Here is a 20,191-nt window from a genome sequence, read left to right on the forward strand (position 1 = left end):
CAAGATCCCCACAGTTACAAAGCAGCAGTCCTGCCCAACCCCTCACCCCGTTCTGGCTGCAGAGCCAGGGCTTTCCCAGTATTGCCCAGGTGTGTGCAGGTGCTCCTAGTGCCAGCCCCTGTGACATGTCCTTAAATTCCTTTATGCCTTAGGGCATTAGGGTAACACTGGGTCCCACATTCTAATCAAAGGCACTTAATTTTCAAGAGTCCACAAAAGTTTCAAACCAGGGCAGCCTCCCACCTCAGTAGAATGGAAAGAATCCTTGCTGATTAGGCAATAAAGCACTCAATGATACTGTTTGTTAATCAAATAAAAATAATCTGAGCTGAGAGGGGCTGGGTGATCTGATGGGCGAAGTATGAGTCCCAGTTCCTGTAGCATCAGTGTCCCTCTTCTGATGCTGTTTCTCACTTTGTACTAATTTTCCTTTTTAAAGGAAGGTACAGATGCTTGAACCCAAGACCTCATACATGGGAAACAGTTCTTGAACTATGTGTGGTTCCCTTTCTGCAGTGAGTTTCTTTTTTTTCCTTGGAGGCATTAGGTATTGAACCCAGGACCTCATACATGGAAAGCCAATGCTCAACAACCGAGCTACATCTGCTCCCCCAAAGGGATATTATGAACCCCTCTATGCCCACAGTTTTTTTCAGGAGGTACCATGGATTGAACCCAGGACCTCATACAGGCGAGCAAGCACTCAGCCCCTGAGCTATATCCACTCCCCCTACATCCAATTTTGATATTGAAGCATTGTAAAACATTTTCTCCTGACACAATGTTTAAGTGTTGTCTGTGGAAAATGGACACTTTGAAACTGAAAAATTTGTGTGAAAATAAAAAAGGAACATAGTTCTAAATGACAATTCCTGCCCCCCCCCCAAAAAAAAAACCCAACAAAAACAATTTGACCTATTACTCCAACAAACAATTTCAAGAAAGATCTTGGAGTTTGAAGGGAGAAAATGGCATATGTATATTTGATTGTCATAACTTTACTGTACACTTGCCTTTTTATTAATCCTTTTTATTTAAAAAATACTTTAGATTACATAAATGCTACTTAAAAATGTACGAGAATCCCATATGCCCCACTCCCTTCTCCTCCCACACTTTCCAACAGAACATCCTTCATTACTGTGGTACACTTGTTATAATTGATGAACACTCATCAGAGCATTGCCACTGAGCATGGATCATAGTTTACGTTATAGTTTACACTGTGTCTCACAAAAATGTTTAAATTAAGATGAAATATAGAATGGTCTGTATCCATCATTGCAAAGTCATTCAGGACAATTCCAATGTCCTGAAAATATGATACGTGCTATTATTCTTCCAATTTTATATAGGAAGATGTTGTGGAGCCAAAAGTTTCAATAATGTAGCCTCTTTCAGTCTAGCAAGAGCCAGAACAGAGAACCCAAGCAGCTGGGCCCCGGGCTCATGTGCAGACACGTTCCTGATGGGCTAGAATGCATCTCCCAACACCTCAGCTCTTTCCCTGAATCTGTTTACAGGTAGTTGTGTGAGGGAAGTGGAAATAGAGAGAGCTGTGACGCGTTCTTTACTGGCATCCCCAGCGTAGCAGGTGCTGGTGCAGGGTGAGGACATGGAGAAGCCTTCTGGGGTCTGGGGAGAGAGGTGCGCCCCCTCCAGGGTCAGTGTTGGGCACACAGGGCCTGCCCTTGGGGAGCAGAGGGGATGCCCCAGGAGTGGGGGGTCACCGAGAGAAAGCTTACAGAGGCTGGGAGGTGGGAAAACTCGGAGATGGGGGAGAGCAGAAGGGCAGCTGATGGGAACGGGACGAGCTGCAGCCCTTCCCCTGTACCCGAGAACGTTCCCATCATCTCTGGGAGGTGAGTATTTTCCTGTGGAGGGTGCGGATCTCTTTGACAAGGTCAGCAGAAAAGGGCTCTGGACTCACAGAAGTCTTCATTTCACCTCTGCAGACAAGCTGGTAGCCAGTTAAGTCCAAATTCCTAGTGAGTGAGGCTAAACTCACAAGAAAGGAAGCTCTTGGGTCTGTGGTGAGAATTAGATGGTGTCACCTCTCTCCCCAGCTGCCAGGGCAGGAGGCTTTCAGTTAGACCTAAGAGGAAGGGGCATTGGAGCCCTTGGGGATGGGGGGAACGCGGGCATCACCTCTGCTCGCCTCCAGAGGGCGGTATGGCACAGGGCGGAAAGCAGCCTTCAACCAACTTTCTAACTTGTGTGCTGTGTTTTCCAAGGGGGAGGGGATAAGTGGAGACGAAAGTGGAGAGGAAAGGAAATACACGTTACAGTGAAAAAGCCCCTGGTTGGGCCCCTGCTAGCCACTGGCTGGTGACCTTGAGCAAGCACTTCATCCTCTAGGGCTGTCCCCAGGCCCTTCCAGACTCCCGGACAAGCAGGTGAGAGGCACCTCCTGACTCAGTGGTACCTGGTTCAGCCCCTCCACTCATGGAGGGCACACAGCGCACGGCAAGTGTTCTCTTCCCCTCCCAGGGCAGAGGGCTAATGCTTGAGCACTGAGGAAGGAAAATGCCTGTATTCCAGAGCCTGCCAGACCCTGGAGATGCCCTTCCACACAGCATTTGAGAGTTCTGGCGAAAAAGGGGGAGTTGGGAGGGAAAGATGAGTGGAAGCATCTCTGGTCCTCTTGGGTTCCAGATTTATTGTTTTCCATGGAAGACAGTTCCCCTTAGAATTTTACATTTTAAATGGTGCTAGACACTGGCTTGAGTACTAAAAATTTCATAGATTAAATAGTGTTCCAGGTCCAGCCTAAAAACATGATTATTATTTGTAAGTATTTCTGCTGGGGAAGGGTCCACCAATACCAAATAATCAATTTTTAATGATGTGAACCTTGAACACAGCCCTTTAGTGGCTTGGGTGTTTGTGTGAGTGATTGAGATGGTGTGTATATCAGAGGACCCGTGCTTTTCTGTGGAGTCGTCCTCATGGGGGGTGGTGAAAAGCCCCTTCTCTGGAAATGCCCCCTTCCCTGGAGGCCAGACTGGGGAACGGGCCTCCCTGTTCTGGGTGACTCTGACGTCCTACAAAAGCACAAAGAGCAGAACCTGGCTCCACATGTCCTTCCCTGGTCCTGCACATCTTTCCTCCTTGAAGAACCAGCTCAAAGGCTCCTCCTGAGAGAGCGCCCCCTGCTGGAGGACCTGCTCCTGCAGCTCCTTCACCTTGACTTTCCTCACTAATGGAGCTGCCTGTTCCCCTGTGCTGGTTCCTGTCTCCACCTCATCCTGGGAAGTGATCTGCCTCCAGCAGTTAAGTGTGTGGAGATCAGGGACTGAACCTTGAGTTATCAATCGGGCCTCAGGACTAGCTCCACTAACTGGGTAGGATGACTCTGGTGATACCACAGCAGCCACCACCTCCTGCAGGCTTCCTGGTTGCCAGGACCGTGCTGAGCATTTACCTGGATTAGTTCTTATCATCTCTACAACAGGCTGAGCATTTACCTGGATTAGTTTTTCTTTTTCTTTTATTTAAATATTTCTTTATTTCTCCCCCTCATCCTCATGTTGTCTGCTCTCTGCGTCCATTCATGGTGTGTTCTTCTGTGTCTGCTTGTCTTCTAATTAGGCAGCTCCAGGAACCAATCCTGGGACTTTCCAGAGTGGGAGAGAGGCGACCATTCGCTTGCACCACCTCAGCTCCATAGTTTTCTTTGTCTCTTATCGTCTCTTCTCTGGGCCTCTCATTGTTGCATCATCTTGCTGCATCAGCTCTGCATGTGGCCAGCACTCCTGGGAGGGCTGCACTGCTATACAGGGGGTGCTCCTCTGCGGGGCAGCACTCCTTGCATGGGACAGCACTCTGCGTGGGCCAGCTTTCCACACAGGCCAGGAGGCCCTGGGTATTGAACCCTGGACATCCAATATGGTAGACGGGAGCCCAATTACTTGAACCACATCTGCTTTCCTGCATTAGTTCTTATAAACTTGGAAACATGCTCAGCATTTTCCTGGATTAGCTCTCATAATCTCTGCAACACACTGAGCGTTTACCTGGATTAGTTCTTATAATTAGCAACACACTGAGCATTTACCTGGGTTAGTTCTCATAATCTTAGCAACAGCCCTGTGAGGAGTGTTATTATTACTCCGTTGTCTACAGAGACTAAGAAACTTCCCAGGACCACACACAAAAGGGCCATCCCAGGCCCAAGACTCAGACCAGCGCCCTAACTAGACACAGTGACCAGGGCGGTCACTGCATCGCCATCCTCGTCTCCTCTCTGGGCTGAAGAAATCAGGTACCCCTCAGGCCCCCATATGAAACAATCCCCAGCCCTTCCTCACTCTTGGCAGCACCCCCCAATGGGCGTTCTGCCTCCCTCTTCTATCCCATGTGACTGGGAGTCGCTCACTTTTAGGAGCTCGCCTGCTGGCAGCCAACACCTCTCCAGCTCCTTGAGGTGGGCGCCAAGCCAATCACTTCCTCAGGGACTTCCAGACTTAGTCCTCGTGCTCTTGCAGGACCTGCTCCAGCTCCCTCAACCTGGCTGGCAGGAGGCGTTGTCTCCCCACCTCCAGCTGCAGCCTCTCCACAGCTGTTTCTACCTGTTGTTTTTTGGTTTCCATCTGATCCTGTGAGGGGTCTAAGGACAGGCATGGTTAGAGGGGCTCACAGAGCTGGGATCCAAGAGGATCACAATGTATTTACTACCAATTAACGTGATGCATGATGGAAGAGTTTTAGTAAGAGGTGGAAGTAATGGCAGCACAACCTGATGGTATAATGAATTTCATGATTTGAAAGTGGTTAAAATAGAAAATTTTGTGCTGTATATATATTGCCAGAATAAAAACATAAAAAGCAAAACTGTACAGTACAAACCCTAAACTCTGATGTACACTATGGAATGTAGTTAGTGATATAATTATAGAGATACTGGTTCATTAGTGACACCAAACTACCACACTATTCATAACATTAATATGGAAAGATGTATGGTGGGTGGGGTAGTGTATGGGGACTCTGCCTGGTGAAATAGAAATAAATTTAGTTGAGGATAGAAAGGACCTGTATTCAGAAACCCATAAAACAATGCTAAAACAAACCAATGGTAATAAATAAATGGAAGAATATTTCCATGTTCATAGGTTGGAAGACTAAATATTAAGATGTCACTTCTACCCAAACTGAGCTGCATGTTTAATACACTCCTGATAAAAATTCCAAAACCCTTCTTGGTAGAATTTGAAAAGCCATTATCAAATTTATCTGAAGGAGTCAGGGTCCCCAAATAGCCAAAAATACTTTTAAAAAGAAGAACGAAGTTGAAGGATACTCACTTCCAGGCTTTAAATCATATTATCCAGCCACAGGGGTAAAAACAGCATGGCACTGACATAAGATAGAAGGATTGACTAGAGTAGCCAACTCTACAGTTCAGAACAGACTCTCCCATCTATGGTCCAGTGATCTTTGACAAGGCTGCCAACCCACTCAGCTGGGCCAGAATAGCCTGTTCAAAAATGTTTCTGGTTGAAATGAGTATCCGTATCTCAAAGAATGGAAAAGAGGATCCTTATCTCACAGCTTATTCAATAATTAAAGTGTATCAAGGACCTAAATGCAAAACTAGAACCATAAAATTCTGTGAAGAAAATCTAGAGAAATATCTTCAAGATCTTGTGCTTGGTGGTGGTCTCTTGGACTTGACACCCAAAGCAGAAGCAAAAAAGAAAAAAAAAACCAGATAAATGGGAAAACCTGTAATTTAACTGCTTTTGTTCATCAAAAGATTTTGTCAAGAAAGTAAAAAGGCAGATAACTCATGTGAAAAAAATTTAGGATACCATATATTTGATAAGACATTGCTCTCCATGTTATATAAAGAGATTATTCACATTAATAACAAAATGGCAAGCCACCCTATTGAAAAATGGGCAAAAGATTTGAACAGACATTTACCCAAAGTGGAAATACAAAAGCCCAAAAGATACATGAAAAGAAGTTCACATATATAGCTATTAGGGAGATGCAAATCAAAACTACAATGAGATATCATCTCGGATTCAAATTACTAACTCAGTTGTTTCTCAGATGTTCAGAAAAATACATAGATGAAACAGATTAGTTAAATGCCTTGTAGGTAGAGCGGCAGAAACCTTCAGCCTGGCTGTGTTGCGAGCGACTAGATGAGCACACTCTCTAGTCCACGTGTTCTTGGGCACACCAAAAACGTGGCGCACTGGCACTGAGCCAAACGTCTCCAGCCCGCCTCACCCTCTTCCCGTGAGCCCTCCACCTATCAGCTGTGCCATAAGCCAAACTGTTATATAAAGGCTGCAACTTCCTCAATAAAGCAGACGCGCCTCAGGAAACCCGTCTCTGGAGTGTGTCTCTCCGTAGTCCTCACCCAAAGGATCCCCTCCTTCAACAAGTGCCCCGGACAGGGAGTCGTTGCAGCCGCCTCTCCGGCCGTCTACTCGGGTAAGTGAGCCTCGCCACGGGTAACCTCCCCTCCTCCGCTCCGACTCCGCAGGCGGGAGCCCTTCCCACTCTCTTGGCAAGCAGGCATATTAAAGTATCAGAAAAAGAACTTAGCCAGTGCTGGGATACGATCGCCCGCTTTAATCCCTGGCTCTCTACCGCGTCTCTGGGACCCTCAGACCTGGGCTAAACTGTTTAAGCGCGCGCTCTGCAGAGGTTCAGGAGAACAGCACGCTCCCTCTCGGCCTCATCCCTGCGCCCCTAGCTATTCATGCTTGCCTTACGGGGGCTCCGGTAGACGAACCAGCCCCTACCCCTGATATAATGTCGGCAGACTGCTCCCCGGCAGCGCCGCCGCCCCCGCTCCGCCACCGGACCCCCGCCCCGCGGCGCCCCCCTCCCCTCCCCAGAGTTGCGGGCAGGCGGCCAGCGGTGGGGCCCAATGGGGACAAAAGCACCGGGGAGGGGGGTGGGCCTAGGGCGGCAGCAACTCTGAACGCGCGCCAGGCCCTTCCCGTAAATCACCCCAGCTGCCGCGGGCGTCACAGCTGCTCCAGAGAAGCCCAGCAGGTGCTAGCGCAGCTGCGCATGCGCGGGTCAGCCCGAGCCGCAGTTCCACACGGCTGGGCGCCTCAGCCGGCGCCCAGCAGCCACCTTAAAACTAGTGCAAACCAAGGGAATCCAGCTGTTTGATTAAAACAAACCATCGCAAAAGCCCGCAGCGAGTGTTAACGCAATGTAATTTCTGTCCAGTGCTCTAAATGTCAAAGTAAAAAATCCTTGTCCAACAACAACTAAACCTTAGGCACACAGAGCCCACTGCCAACCCCCACAATGCCCCTGTATTTGCTATACAAAAACAACAACAGGCAAATAGCGCTTTCTTCATAACTTGTGAGCCGTCAACTCTCATATGGAACAAATGAGCTCACCACAACCGAGTCTCCCTCATTCCGCAGTTATACAGGAAAATAGTCATATTTTTATAATAAACATAAAAGATTGTTTCTTTGCCGTCCCATTGCATAAACATAACCGCCCATATTTCGCCTTCACAGTTCCGGCAATTAAGCATGCTCTGCCAGCTGAGCGGAACCAATGGAAAGTCCTCCCCCAAGGCATGAAAAACAGTCCCACTAATGTCAGAATTTCATAGGCAATGCCACGTTACCATTGCAAACTTACTGCCAAATCATCCACTACATGCATGACATTCTCATAGCACACCCTGATCAGGATCACCTAACAAACTGTTTTAAAGTGTTACTCTGTTGTAGAGAAATCGGGTGTGCGCGGTATCGAAGGCCAGGACACGAGAGTACCGAGAAGGAAGTTGGTTTATTTCGACCGGTGGCGGACTCTTGTCCTAATAAAAACCGAGCCCGGAATAGAATTTTGGGTTCCCTTTTATATAGAAAAAATATAAGGGTAGGGAGTTAAATGGTGCTTTTGTGAAAGAAAATGAGTTTCCTTGTTAGTTAAGTGTTTGAGTACCAGATAAGTTTTTTTATAGTATCCCCATATTTTAGGTGAGCTTGAATTACATATCCCTCACATCTCCGGAGAGCTTTAATTAGCATATCGCTCACATCTCAGGTGAGCTTTAGCATATCCCTTACATCTCCGGTGAGCTTGAATTAGCATATCTTTCACATCGTCTGGAGGCAACCCTAAATACATTTGTCTCACATCCTTTTTGAACATTCAGAGACTATAGGGCCTATATTACTTATTTGGCCATCTTGGGGACTAGGTACTCTTGGAAACAATTTTGAATTTATGCACAGGCTATATCAACTCCATAATCTAAAACAATTAAAACTACAAATCGCCCCCAAAGAGTGCAAACTAAATCACCCTTCAGCTTTCTAGAATATCGAATCAATACAGGCATCAAGCCCTTACCACCATCTCTAACAATTCCACAAAACTGCACATTGTATGAGCTGCAGAAAGTCTGTAGAAACGTAAACTGAATCAAACCACATCTATCCCTCTCATCGCATAAACTAGCCCCCCTCTTTTCCCTTTTAGAGGGAAACCCCAATCCCACGAGTTGTCGTGTCCTCACTTCTAAAGCTGTAAACGTCATAAAATATATCAATTCCCAAATGCAAAACACAGAACTAACCAAATTTGATCCTCATAAACCTCTCCTTGCTATAGTATTAGCAAACCCAAAAACACCCCCTGGAGTTCTGTGTGAAAACGAACCCCTGTTTTAGGTTCACCTTTCCTTCAACAGTCTGAGCAAAACCACACCCCAGGTAACGGCCATCTTCTGCTGGGAAGAAAGCCATGTCATACAGCAAAAGTCATTTATGGCCAAGAGCCTAACAAACTAATCCTGCCCCTTTCTAGAAAGCATGCTACCCACCTCCTCCGAATCAACCTTGAAATGCAAACGCTTGTAGCAGGATTTCCTAGGCAAATAAATAATCATCTGCCCACTCACAAACTTCTCTCCACCCTCAAACAATTCCCGTGCAGAACAAAACCACCGAAGAAAATAAAAACTGGGTTCAACTTCTACCCATCTCTCTTGGGGACTTCGTAAAAAATAAAAATAGCCAAAAAAGCTCTAATGAACAAAATGGCTCTTTTATCGGTCTCACCGGCCATTTTCCTGTCACCAATATGAACTGAACTGACTACCGTTCCAGCATGTCAAGGCCACTCAACCCACCTTGGGTACATTGCCCGTGCCAGTTCCTCATAAGTCCTTCCACCAGAGTATCTAAACTCCCCCCCTGGGCCAATTGCATCCCCACGAAACCTCCATACGGCAAGATTATACCAACTCTTTGGGCCACAGGCCCAGACATAAAAAAAAACACACTACCCTACGCGAGTCGCAACCCTCGACTAGTACTAAGAACGATTTTTGAACAATGAACACTTTGTGGCAAAAATGCCTGCATGGACTTGCATCCTTCATCGCTATGACCTCTACCTTAACCAACAGAACATAGGAAACATTGAATAAAACATTGAATGGGGTTTGAGAAGAAAATTTTAACATAACTAGCCATAAGCACTCGCATTATACTACGCTAGTATGCTTCACCCTACCTTTTCTGTTTATTGTTAACACCAATAAATCCTTTCAGTGCTATAATTCCTCCAGCAGCTGCGATATCACCAACTGCTAGGACAGCTCAGCTCTCCCCTATGCCATCCCCGTGCACATCCCCACGTTACTGTGGGTGCCTATAAACGCCACGGACTGGGAAGGTCCCTTTAATGTCATAACTCATAAACCCGCTCCAAGAGAGCCATTGGCCTTGTCGTCGCTGTAATTATGGCCATTGTGACCAGCCTAGCCAGCACAGGCACAGGCGTGGAGCCTTCCTCCAAGCGACTCCCCCTGCAGCCACTCTAAACCAGCTGGCTGAAACACAGCCGCCACATTTGACACACAGTCTCTCATCACCAGTCATATCCACGCGCCTTACTCAACCTCCAGCAACAAATAGATCTCTTAGATTAAAAAACATATTTACTTTGGCAACTTACTCATACCCATTGTGACCAGCGATTCCCTCCTTATGCGTTACCCCAATTCCCGTAACTAACGCTTCCCTAGCTCGGCAGCAACTCAGAACCCACGTGCTTGGCCCTTGAAACCAACAGTTCCTCAACCTCACCCAACTATTAGCATCCCAGATCTTATCGATTAACAACACCCGAGCCTCTGGAGTAGCACCTCTTTGCTAGCTGCAATGCTGGAGAGCATGCAGTCCCTCCTATCACCTCCCAACCTTCTGCTATGGCTTATACTAGAAATCTTAATTGTTGTTACATGTAGTATATATCGATATATCAACAAAAGCCTTTAAACTTTATCCCACAAAACTGAAAAACTAAAATTAGTACAATTGGCTCTAATTAATAACAGAGGGAGAGATGTAGGTAGAGCGGCAGAGACATTCAGCCTGGCTGTGTTGCGAGCGACTAGATGAGCACACTCTCTAGTCCTCACGCTTTTGGGCACACTCAAAAGATGGTGCACTGGCACTGAGCCAAATGTCTCCAGCCCGCCTCACCCTCCTCCCGTGAGCCCTCCACCTGTCAGCTATGCCTCGTAAGCCAAACCGCTATATGAATGCTGCAACTTTCTCAATAAAGCAGACGGGCATCATGAACCCGTGTCCAGAGTGAGTCTGTCTCCGTCGTCCTTACCCCAACAAGCTCTTTGTTCAACAATGCCTTAAAATGTTTGTTAAAAGAATAAATGTGGAGGATCCACAGAGCAGATCTGAAAACTTACTGAACTCCAGTAGCAGCTTCAGGGCAGTGGTATTTCAATGAACATAATAAAGAGCATAAATAGAACCACAGGTACACATGCTCATCACAATTTCATGTAATCCAGAGGGAAAGAACAATCATTTCAACAAATTCTTGAAAGTTTCAAATACTCTTTTGAAACAAGGAGTTGGCAGGGGTTAGGCCAAGGGGACCTGGACAGCTAAGGCCCCCGAAGGAGAAACGACCCGGGACGCCGGGCTCCTGCGCTCAGCCTGGGGGAAGGTCCACCTTGGTGTGGGGATGGTGGGCAGGTACCTGGTCCCGGGGTCTGGGGAGGCGGGAGGATCAGCCCTCTGGTTTGTGGAGTGCGTGGGCAGAGCCTGGGCGGGTCTTATCGCCCACCTCCCCGCCGTCCACTAGGGCCTCCAGCCCCCAGGCCGCGTCCTGCCCTCCGCCCTCCAGGACCCGCATCTCAGGGGGTCCAGCTGCGAGGCTGCCTCCCCTCAATCACTTCCCATCCCCCACCCTGACTTCTCCTTTTACTCCTGGGTGTGCTTGTATCATACCATTCTTGCAAAACAGAAAAGTGCTCAGCACTTAATACTTACAATCAAGTACAGGGTGATACCTGAGTAGTTACCATCCAGGAGAAAATAGAGACCTCTACCACCACCCTGGCCAGAAGCCCCCTCTGCCTCTCACTGAGAAGACCCTGTCCCTCCCCTCACTGTCGACGAGGCTGCCCCTCCCCTCTGGCTCCTTCCAGCCACTGTTTTCCTCCACCTCCAGTCGTCCCTATTTCCTCCCTCTCTTCTCTTCTCAGGAGCCCCCCTTGTTCCTATGCCAATGCCAGGGGTGCTCACCCTCCCTCTCCCCCAGATCCTAGAGTTGAGGAATCATGGGATGGATTCCTGGAGGAGGCGCCCTCATCCCTGGAAGCAGCAGCAGGAAAAAGCATCAGGGGTGTGGGCATCCAAGGACCTCTCCTAGGAGACAGGGGGACTGGTGCTGGGGGGCCCCTAGCTTGTGGTCCACCTTGGACCTCTGAACTAGATGGAATGGTCTGGAGATCATGCTTTACCCTGAGGTCAGAGTCCACGGTCACCCCAAGGAAGGAAACGTCTTTATCAGCCCAGGATCCCATCCACATTACTGCATGACATTTAGTCCCATCAGCTCCTCTGGCTGTGAGAGTTTCTCAGACTGCCCTTGGTATTGGTGACTTTGACAGGAGTCCTGGTCAGGATGTATGGACTGCCTCTAATTTGAGTTTGGGTGATGTTTTTCTCATGACTAGAGCAGGGCTGTGGGTTTTTAGGGAAAAGGCCATGAAGATGCCATATCTCAGCATCATAAGAAGAGGACATGGCTTGACCCTGATTCATCTTCAGTGATGTGAGCTGGGTTTCCTGGCTAAGCAGCATTTCCCAGGGTTCTCTAGCCTGAAGTTACTGTTCACATCACCTTCCATTGTCCTCTTTGGAAGAACGTGTTAAGTCCACACTTAAGGGGTGCGGACTTATGGTCAACTCAGTGAGGGTGGACATCTACCTAAATCATTGGGAATTCTTGTATTTGGAGGTTTCTCTATTCTTGCTGCATTTAATTATTTATCCACTTGTTTACAGGCTTGTGGATATTAATTTTTATCTTTCGGCTATAATCCAATTCTGTGCTCAGAATGATCGAGTTTTGGGAAAAGGATCTGGCTCAGGCAGTTGGGCTCCCATCTACCATATGGAATGTCGAAGGTTCAATACCCATGGCCACCTTTGAAGGTAAGTTGGCCCACACGGGAGTGCCCAGCTTAGGAGCATTGCCCCATGAAGGAGTGCTGGCCAGTGTGGAGAGCTAGCACAGCAAGATGATGCAACAAGAGACACAGAGGAGAAACAATAAGAGACGAAGCAGAATAGGGACCTGAGGTGGCGCAAGAGATTGATCACCTCTCTCCCACTCCAGAAGGTCCCAGGATGGGTTCCCAGAGCCACACAATGAGAATACAAGCAGACACAGAAAAACACACAGTGAATGGACAAAGAGAGCAGACAATGGGGTGGTTGTGGTGAGCAAAATAAATAAATAAATCTTAAAAATAATTGTTCTAGTGTTGGTCATAGCGAGCCCTTCCAGGTGGCTCCTGAGTCCTTCTGACATGTCCCCATGGTTTTATGTTTTGGGCAATACTCACTTGCTCGCACTCCCATATGCTCCAGACTCATCCTATATTTTTCCTACCCCAGCCCTATTTTCAGCATTTTTGCAAGGACCATTGATTCAGCTTTGAGATAATGGTATTAGAAACTGAGGTCTAGGCACTGGGTTTGCTCATTGCTATTGGCGCTTCATTGCTTCTAGTCAATCAGTAGAGGGAACTAGGAAATGTGTGTGTATACCAATGCATGTGTAACACATCTCTAATACATATGTACACACATATCAGTGTTTACACTAGACTACATTAAGTTAAACCTGAGTTGATTCCATGTCTCCAGCTCTAATCCATATCATATACGTCATTCTGGCTTTCCCCCTTGCAAATCTGTAACCTCCCACTTCTCAGCTGGAAATATAGCTCTCACCACCCACCACATGTTTATTGTTCAGTCCTCATACACACGGGTAGTGACTTCAGAATTGTTAGCTCCTACCCCATGAGAAAGAACTTTGCCAACTACACCCAGTTCTGATGCATAATTCCTTTTGTCTTCATGCTTACAATTGCCAGCCTTATCCAAAGATTCTCAGGCAAGCAGTCCTTCCCCCCTCCTTCAGTGAGGTCATGTCATGCACCTGTAACACAGCTAGATCCTTCTGCCATAGGCTGCAGCCATCTGGGACTTCTTGCTTGATGGATGGCTTTTTATAGTTTGCACACTTAACATTTTTTCTTTGTGGTTTATAGTTTTAGACACAGTGTCATGTATCCACCCAACAGTACCACATAGACTAGGGCCAGGGACCTGAAAATATCTTCTGCTTCACCTAAACAACCCGTAACCCTCCCCAAGGTCATGGCAACCAGGGAACTGCTTTCAGTATATATATTCTCATCTTTCCATACTTTCATGTAGATGGAACCAGACAGCATGTAGCCTTCCAGAGTGGCTTCTTTCACTAGCAACATGCACTTAAGTTTCATCCATGATATTCCATGAATTTATAGCTCCTTCCTTTTGATGACTGAGTAGTATTGTGTACTGTGGATCAATGGATTACCACTGATTTTTTACAAGGTTCCAGGCATTGAACTCAGAATCTCAGACGTGGGAAGCAGGTGCTCACACTACTGAGCTATACTCGCTTCACAACCACTAGCTGTTTTAACCATTTACATAGAGAAGGTAAATATGGTTGCATCAGGTATGAGGAATTATTAAGATGCTATAAGCATTTCTCTGCAGGTTTTTATGTAAATATGTTTTAAAATTAGGTAAGCAAATACCTGGGAAAGGTATTGATAGGTTGTAAGTTAAGTTCACGCTTAGCTTTTTAAGTCCTGCCAAATGCCTTCTGTGGTGGCTGCACCCTTTGGCCTTCCTGCCAGCAGGGAGTGCGGGTTCCTGGGGCTCCCTCTTCTTGCCAGTGCAGGTGTCACCAATCGTGACAGACTGAAAATCGCCTTCCCACCCACCAATGACCTCTACATCCTAATCCCTAGAACATGAAAATATTACCTTATATGGTAAAAGGGCCTTTGTATCTGTAATTGATCTAGAGCTGGGGGATTAGCCAGGATTACCCCCATGGGCCCTAGGAGTGATCACATGGATCTCATAACAGGGAAGTAGGGGGAGATTTTACTACACCCAGAGGAGAAGGTGACAAGAATACAGAGTAGAGATCTGATGATGTTGGCCTAAAGGTTAGAGTGATGCAGCCAGAAGCCAAGGAGAGCTGGCAGCCACCAGAAATGGAAGGGGCAAGACACAGGTTCTCTCTGCTCCAGCCTCCAGAGGGAGCCAGGCCTGGCTGACACCTTGATTCCAACCAGGGTCATTGATTTTGGATTTCTGAGAACAGAAATTTCTGTTGTTAATGCCATCAAAAGTGAAAATTTGTTCCACTGGCAATAGGAAACTAACCCATGAGTTTATTTTATTTTAGTTTATTTTAGCCATTCTAACAGGTATGTTCAGGGGCATCTCATGGATGTTTTCGTCTGCACTTCCCTAATGACAATGACACTAAGCATATTTTTAGGTGCTTATTTGCCACCTGTGTATCTTCTTTTGTGAGGTTTCTGTTCAGACTTCCGCACATTTTTTTTAAAAAAAGGGTTCTTTGCTTATTGTTGTGTGTTAAGTGTTCTTTACGTATTCTGGGAAGAAATCCTTTATCAGAAATGCGATTCAAAATATTTTATCTCTCTGACTTCAGTCGATGGTAATATGTAAGCTCTCAGATGAAAAACAGAATGTTGGAAACTTTGTATCCATCATCTTCAGCTTGACATCTTTCCGAAACTTACTCATGTTCTGGTGGGATCTGTGTTAATTGTAACATATATCACCTTTTGGAAATATGTAAAGAAATGTTTCCATACTGGAAGAACTACATAACTCAGTGGGCCAGTGTGTTACATTTCATGCATTAGTACAGATGCATTCAATGTGCAAGCAGAGACCTGAGGATTTCCAGGTCATAAGATGAAATAGTCAAGATTTCAGACTGCAAGTCACTTTTAGAAACTCCACTTGTGTGTTTTTAGTATAGTATCAGAGATGAATGTCACCACTCACCTGAAAAGGCAATTACGAATATTCCTCTCATTTCCAACTACATTTATATGTGAGCCTGAATTTTGGCTCAAACGTGAATAACTGATTTAATATGATAAGCAAGTCCAGGGGTGCTCTATTGAGTCAGCTAAGAAAGATTTCAACAAATATAAGTTGATCCCCTCTTCTTATTACATTGTTTTCTTTTGGAATTAGTTATCAATGTGTAATGAGTATAAGTATTAATCTATGTGGATCTGTCTTTTAAATTCCTTTTAATTTCTAGTATGGTCGGTACCAGTAGCGGTCACCAGAATCTCCTCGGGGTCCTCACTGATTTGTGAGCTGTGAAGAGTCAGGACCAGGCCTCACTGACAGTGGGTGAGAGAGCGCTCGGTGCAGGGGAGGGGTCGGGCCAGTCCAGGACCGGGTCTCATTCTCAGGGTCTCTGCACGAGGCTGACGTGTGGGGCGGGGAGGCCGAGGGGGGAGTCCCCAGTCCCAAGTTTCACTTCTTCTGCCCCGACCCCCGTGACGCGGGCCCAGGCGGCCTCCCATTGCGGGTTCCGGTTCTGGAGAAGCCAATCGCCGGCCCCGGGGCCCACACAGAGCCCGCCCCGCCCGGACTCAGGTTCCGCCAGACCCGGGGATGCGGCCATGGCGCCGGGGACCCTCCTCCTGCTGCTCTCGGGGGCCCTGGCCCTGACCCCCGCTCGGGCGGGTGAGTGCGGGATCGGGGGGCTGCCCAGGAGGGGGTGAGGGGACCTGGGGCATCAGGGACCCGGAAGCCGCATCCCACCAGCTGAACCCCACGACCCCCACGCCGGCCCCCCCCCCCGCTGACCCCACGCCGACCCCCGCCCCTCTTCTGCCCACCCTCAGGCCCCCACTCCCTCAGGTATTTCAGCACCATCGTGTCCCGGCCAGAGCGCGGGGACACCCACTTCATCGCCGTGGGCTACGTGGACGACATGCAGGGCGTGCGGTTCGACAGCGACGCGGATAATCCGAGGTTGGAGCCGCGGGCGCCGTGGGTGGAGCAGGAGGGGCCCGAGTACTGGGGGGAGCAGACGCGGAGGGCCAAGGACCAAGCGCAGACCTCCAGGGTGTACCTGCGGACCCTGCGCGGCTACTACAACCACAGCGAGGCCGGTGAGCCACGGGGCGCGGGGTCCACGCACGACCGGGATCCCCAGGACGGGCCGGGGTCATCCCGAGTTTCGAGCCCCCACTGCACCCCGAGGGCGCAGGACCTGGGTACGCCCCACCCCCACCCGGGAGCTGGGGTGGGACACTTCCTCATTTTCGTTTCCTGTTTAGACCTGATCCGCCCTGACTAATCAGCGCCGGAGCGGGGCGGGCAGGTGGGCGGGCCTGTGGGCGGGGCTGACCGCGGGGGCGGGGCTGACCGCGGGGACGGGGCCAGGGTCTCACACCCTCCAGAGGATGTTTGGCTGCGACGTGGGCCCCGACGGGCGCCTCCTCCGCGGGTACATTCAGTTCGCCTACGACGGCGCCGACTACATCGCCCTCAACGAGGACCTGCGCTCCTGGACGGCGGCGGACACGGCAGCTCAGATCACCCGGCGCAAGTGGGAGGAGGACGGTAAAGCTGAGTACGAGAAAGCCTACCTGGAGGGCAAGTGTGTGAAGTGGCTGCAGAGATACCTGGAGAGCGGGAAGGAGACGCTCCTGCGCACAGGTACAGGGGAGCAGGGCGCCTCCCCGATCTCCTCGGGCTGGGCTGCGCCCCCACCTGTGTCCAAGGGGAGGGGGAAATCCAGTAGACGCAGGAACACTCTCCTGCCTGGGGGCCAGGGGCGGGGTCGGCCCCGGTGTCCAGACCCTGAAGCCTGAGTGACTCGCAGAGGCCCCGCCCTCTGTCAGGACAGTGAAGGGTCCAGCCTCCCCCGGGATGGAGGAGACCATCCCTGAAGCACCTGGGCAGCAGGTCAGCCTTGGGGACCACCAGGACGTTCTCAGGCCTTGTTCCTCCAGCTTTTCTGAGCCCCTCAGCCTCCACTAGGTCAGATCTAGAGGTCCCTGTTCACATCACACACCTGGGGCCTCCTGCACTGGACGGTCTCAACTAACCCCAGAATTTCTAAGAATAGGCCTTATCCCGGAACCCCGAGTCCAGGCTGGTGTCTGGGGCTTCCACTGCCCCCCAAGACTGTCCTGTCCATTCCTGGTGGTCACATGAGAGCTGCTAGAATGGCCAGGAGAAAAATGGAAAGTTCCTGAAGTTTCTGACCTTCCCGCAGACCCCCCAAGGACACACGTGACCCGCCACCCCTTCTCTGACCGTGGGGTCACCCTGAGGTGCTGGGCCCTGGGCTTCTACCCAGCGGAGATCACGCTGACCTGGCAGCGGGATGGGGAGGACCAGACCCAGGACATGGAGTTTGTGGAGACCAGGCCTGCGGGGGATGGAACCTTCCAGAAGTGGGCGGCTGTGGTGGTGCCTTCTGGGGAGGAAGAGAGATACACGTGCCACGTGCAGCACGAGGGGCTGCCTGAGCCCCTCACCCTGAGATGGGGTAAGTGGGACGAGATGGGGGCCTCTTCTAGGGAAGCAGGAGCCCTTCTGAGCTCCTCCAGCAGGGTCAGGGCTGAGCCTGGGGTCAGGGTCCCTGACCTTCCCCCCTTCTCAGAGCTGCCTTCCCAGCCCCCCATCCTCATCGTGGGAATCGTGGCTGCCCTGGTCATCCTGGGAGTGTCCGTGGTGGCTGGAGTTCTGATCTGGAGGAGGAAGAGCTCAGGTAGGGAAGAGGTGGGTCTGAGGTTTCTTGTCCAGGGGGGTTTCCAGCCTGGGTAGCCATGTGCCCTGCCCCTTCCTGGTGCCGTGAAGCCCCTCCTCACACACGTGCCCATCCAGTCTGGGCCTGTCACTACACTTACTTTATAAACCTATGAGAGAAGTAGCACAATGTCCCCAGTGATGACATGGAGGCCCCTGTTCCCAGCAGTCAGAGGGAAGGGGCTGCTGAGGACAGACCTCCAGGAGGGCAGAAGGTCCAGCCCACACATCTTCTACCTTGTGTTTTGTGATCCTGCCCCGGGTCTGTAGTCACGGTTCTGGAAACTTCCCTGGATCCAGGACTAGTTCTCAGAACCTCATGTCCTGCTCTCACTAGTTGTTTTCCCACAGGTGGAAGAGGAGAGAGCTACGCTCAGGCTGCTTGTAAGTGAGGATGGAGGGGGAGGTGGTGTGGAGGGTCAAGGCTGACCTGAGGCTTTGGGGAGTGTAGACGGAGCCCACGGGGCAGCTCACCGCATCACTCCTTGACTCACATCTCCCTGTGGCTCTGACCAGACCCTGTGTTTGTTCCTCTCCAGCCAGTGCCAGTGCCCAGGGCTCTGATGTGTCTCTCGAAGCTTCTAGAGGTGAGACCCTGGGGGGCCTGAAAGGGGAGAGAGGTTGGGCCAAGAGGACACACCTGGGTCCTGGGGATTCCTTGGACGTGGACATGAGGGCTGTGGAGGGCTGGTCATGACATCAGCATTTACAGAGACAACCTGAACAGTGCTCTTGATTATTTTCTTTTGTAGCATTACAAAGCTGCCTTGTGGGGAAGGAAGAGATTTAAGAGCTGTTCACACCCTTTGTGTTATTTCAAGAAACCACAGGGAAACGGACTTTGGCCCAGTGGTTAGGGCATCGGTCTACCATATGGGAGGTCCGCGGTTCAAGCCCCGGGCCTCCTTGACCGGTGTGGAGCTGGCCCATGCGCAGTGCTGATGCGTGCAAGGAGTGCCGTGCTACAAAGTGGTGTCCCCCACGTAGGGGAGCCCCACGGGCAAGGAGTGCACCCCTTAATGAGAGCCGCCCAGTGCGAAGGAGGGAGCAGTCTGCGGAGGAATGGTGCCGCCCACACTTCCCGTGCCGCTGACGACAATAAGAAGCGGACAAAGAAACAAGACGCAGGGAAAAGACACAGAAAAACTGACAACCGGGGGAGGGGAGGGGAATTAAATAAATAAAAATAAATGTTTAAAAAAAAAAAAAAAGAAACCACATGCAAGAGGTGTCGTGCTGCGCAGTGGTGTCCCCCGCATACGGGAGTCCTGTGCGCAAGGAATGTGCCCTGTAAGGAGAACTGCCCTGCAGGAAAAAAGTGCAGCCTGCCCAGGAATGGGGCTGCATACATGGAGAACTGATGCAGCAAGATGACGCAAGAAAAAGAGAGACAGATTCCTGGTGCTGTGAGAAGAATACAAGCAGACAAGGAAGAACACACAGCTAGTAGACACAGAGAGCAGACAACTGGGGACGGGGGCGGGGGGGGGGGGGGGAGTCGAAAGGGGAGAGAAATAAGTAAAAATTAAATCTTAAAAAAAATGAACCCTTCATTTGAGATGTGAAAACTTTCCTTCCTGCAGCTGGCATCTGTGTGTCTGCACTTCCAGAACTGTGGGCAGTGAGGGCTCATGTGGTTGGTCATCCCGGCTCAGCCTCTTCTGCCCTCAGGGCCCCTCATTTCTTGTTTGCTTGGTGGTTCTGTGATGATGGAGGAACGCGCCTTTTTTTGCTCTTGTCCACGATGTCTACTCTCCTCCTACTCTGTGTCCCCATCTCTGACTCCAGCAGGTGTCGTGTTAGAGACTGATTTCCAGACCATCTAGCTCCTGCCTCATGCTGGACTCTTACCTGGTTGTTCTTTCCATGCTTTCCCCCATCTTTTCTAAGGAATCAGATTCTAGAATTAGCACTGAGGAGCAATGACAGTTATACTTTATCTCCTGGTGGTTTGGTCCTTCTCTGCTGCT

At 49.6% G+C, this 20,191-nt stretch overlaps 1 protein-coding gene and 1 long non-coding RNA gene across 11 annotated transcripts; one reads left to right on the plus strand and one right to left on the minus strand.

The window, feature by feature from the left end:
• Nucleotides 1–1,014: 1,014 nt before the first annotated feature.
• On the minus strand, nt 1,015–5,359 carry LOC131275359 (uncharacterized). Its single transcript, XR_009182802.1, has 2 exons — nt 5,307–5,359; nt 1,015–4,598 (listed from the first exon to the last, which is right to left on the minus strand). It is a non-coding gene; the product is annotated as an uncharacterized lncRNA (long non-coding RNA).
• Nucleotides 5,360–6,277: 918 nt separating this feature from the next.
• Nucleotides 6,278–19,441, plus strand: LOC101437850 (patr class I histocompatibility antigen, A-126 alpha chain-like). 10 transcript variants are annotated; one of them, XM_058285398.2, is made up of 11 exons: nt 6,278–6,450; nt 12,330–12,479; nt 15,709–15,803; nt 15,968–16,142; nt 16,304–16,573; nt 16,848–17,123; nt 17,686–17,961; nt 18,090–18,183; nt 18,573–18,605; nt 18,738–18,808; nt 18,974–19,441. In XM_058285398.2, exons 4-11 carry the CDS (start codon nt 16,079–16,081, stop codon nt 19,009–19,011), a joined length of 1,122 nt encoding a protein of 373 aa, XP_058141381.1. In that variant the 5' UTR covers nt 6,278–6,450; nt 12,330–12,479; nt 15,709–15,803; nt 15,968–16,078; the 3' UTR covers nt 19,012–19,441. The 10 variants fall into 10 exon arrangements, 9 of the variants coding, with proteins under 9 accessions (XP_058141381.1, XP_058141383.1, XP_058141384.1 ...); XR_009182801.2 differs by having other exon boundaries at nt 6,279–6,450; nt 18,090–18,194; nt 18,761–18,808; nt 18,974–18,999; XM_058285400.2 differs by having other exon boundaries at nt 6,279–6,450; nt 18,076–18,194.
• Nucleotides 19,442–20,191: the final 750 nt, after the last annotated feature.

This window comes from Dasypus novemcinctus, chromosome 22 (genome assembly GCF_030445035.2).
Source record: "Dasypus novemcinctus isolate mDasNov1 chromosome 22, mDasNov1.1.hap2, whole genome shotgun sequence".
Taxonomy (NCBI): Eukaryota; Metazoa; Chordata; class Mammalia; order Cingulata; family Dasypodidae; genus Dasypus; species Dasypus novemcinctus.

Excerpts from the sequence above, each read along its gene's own strand:
- LOC101437850 (XM_058285396.2), top strand. The coding sequence starts at position 16,079 with ATGGCGCCGGGGACCCTCCTCCTGCTGCTCTCGGGGGCCCTGGCCCTG. Across the intron at positions 16,143-16,303 it reads CCTGACCCCCGCTCGGGCGG|GCCCCCACTCCCTCAGGTAT; the intron begins GTGAGTGCGGGA and ends GCCCACCCTCAG. Across the intron at positions 17,962-18,075 it reads GCCCCTCACCCTGAGATGGG|AGCTGCCTTCCCAGCCCCCC; the intron begins GTAAGTGGGACG and ends CCCCCTTCTCAG.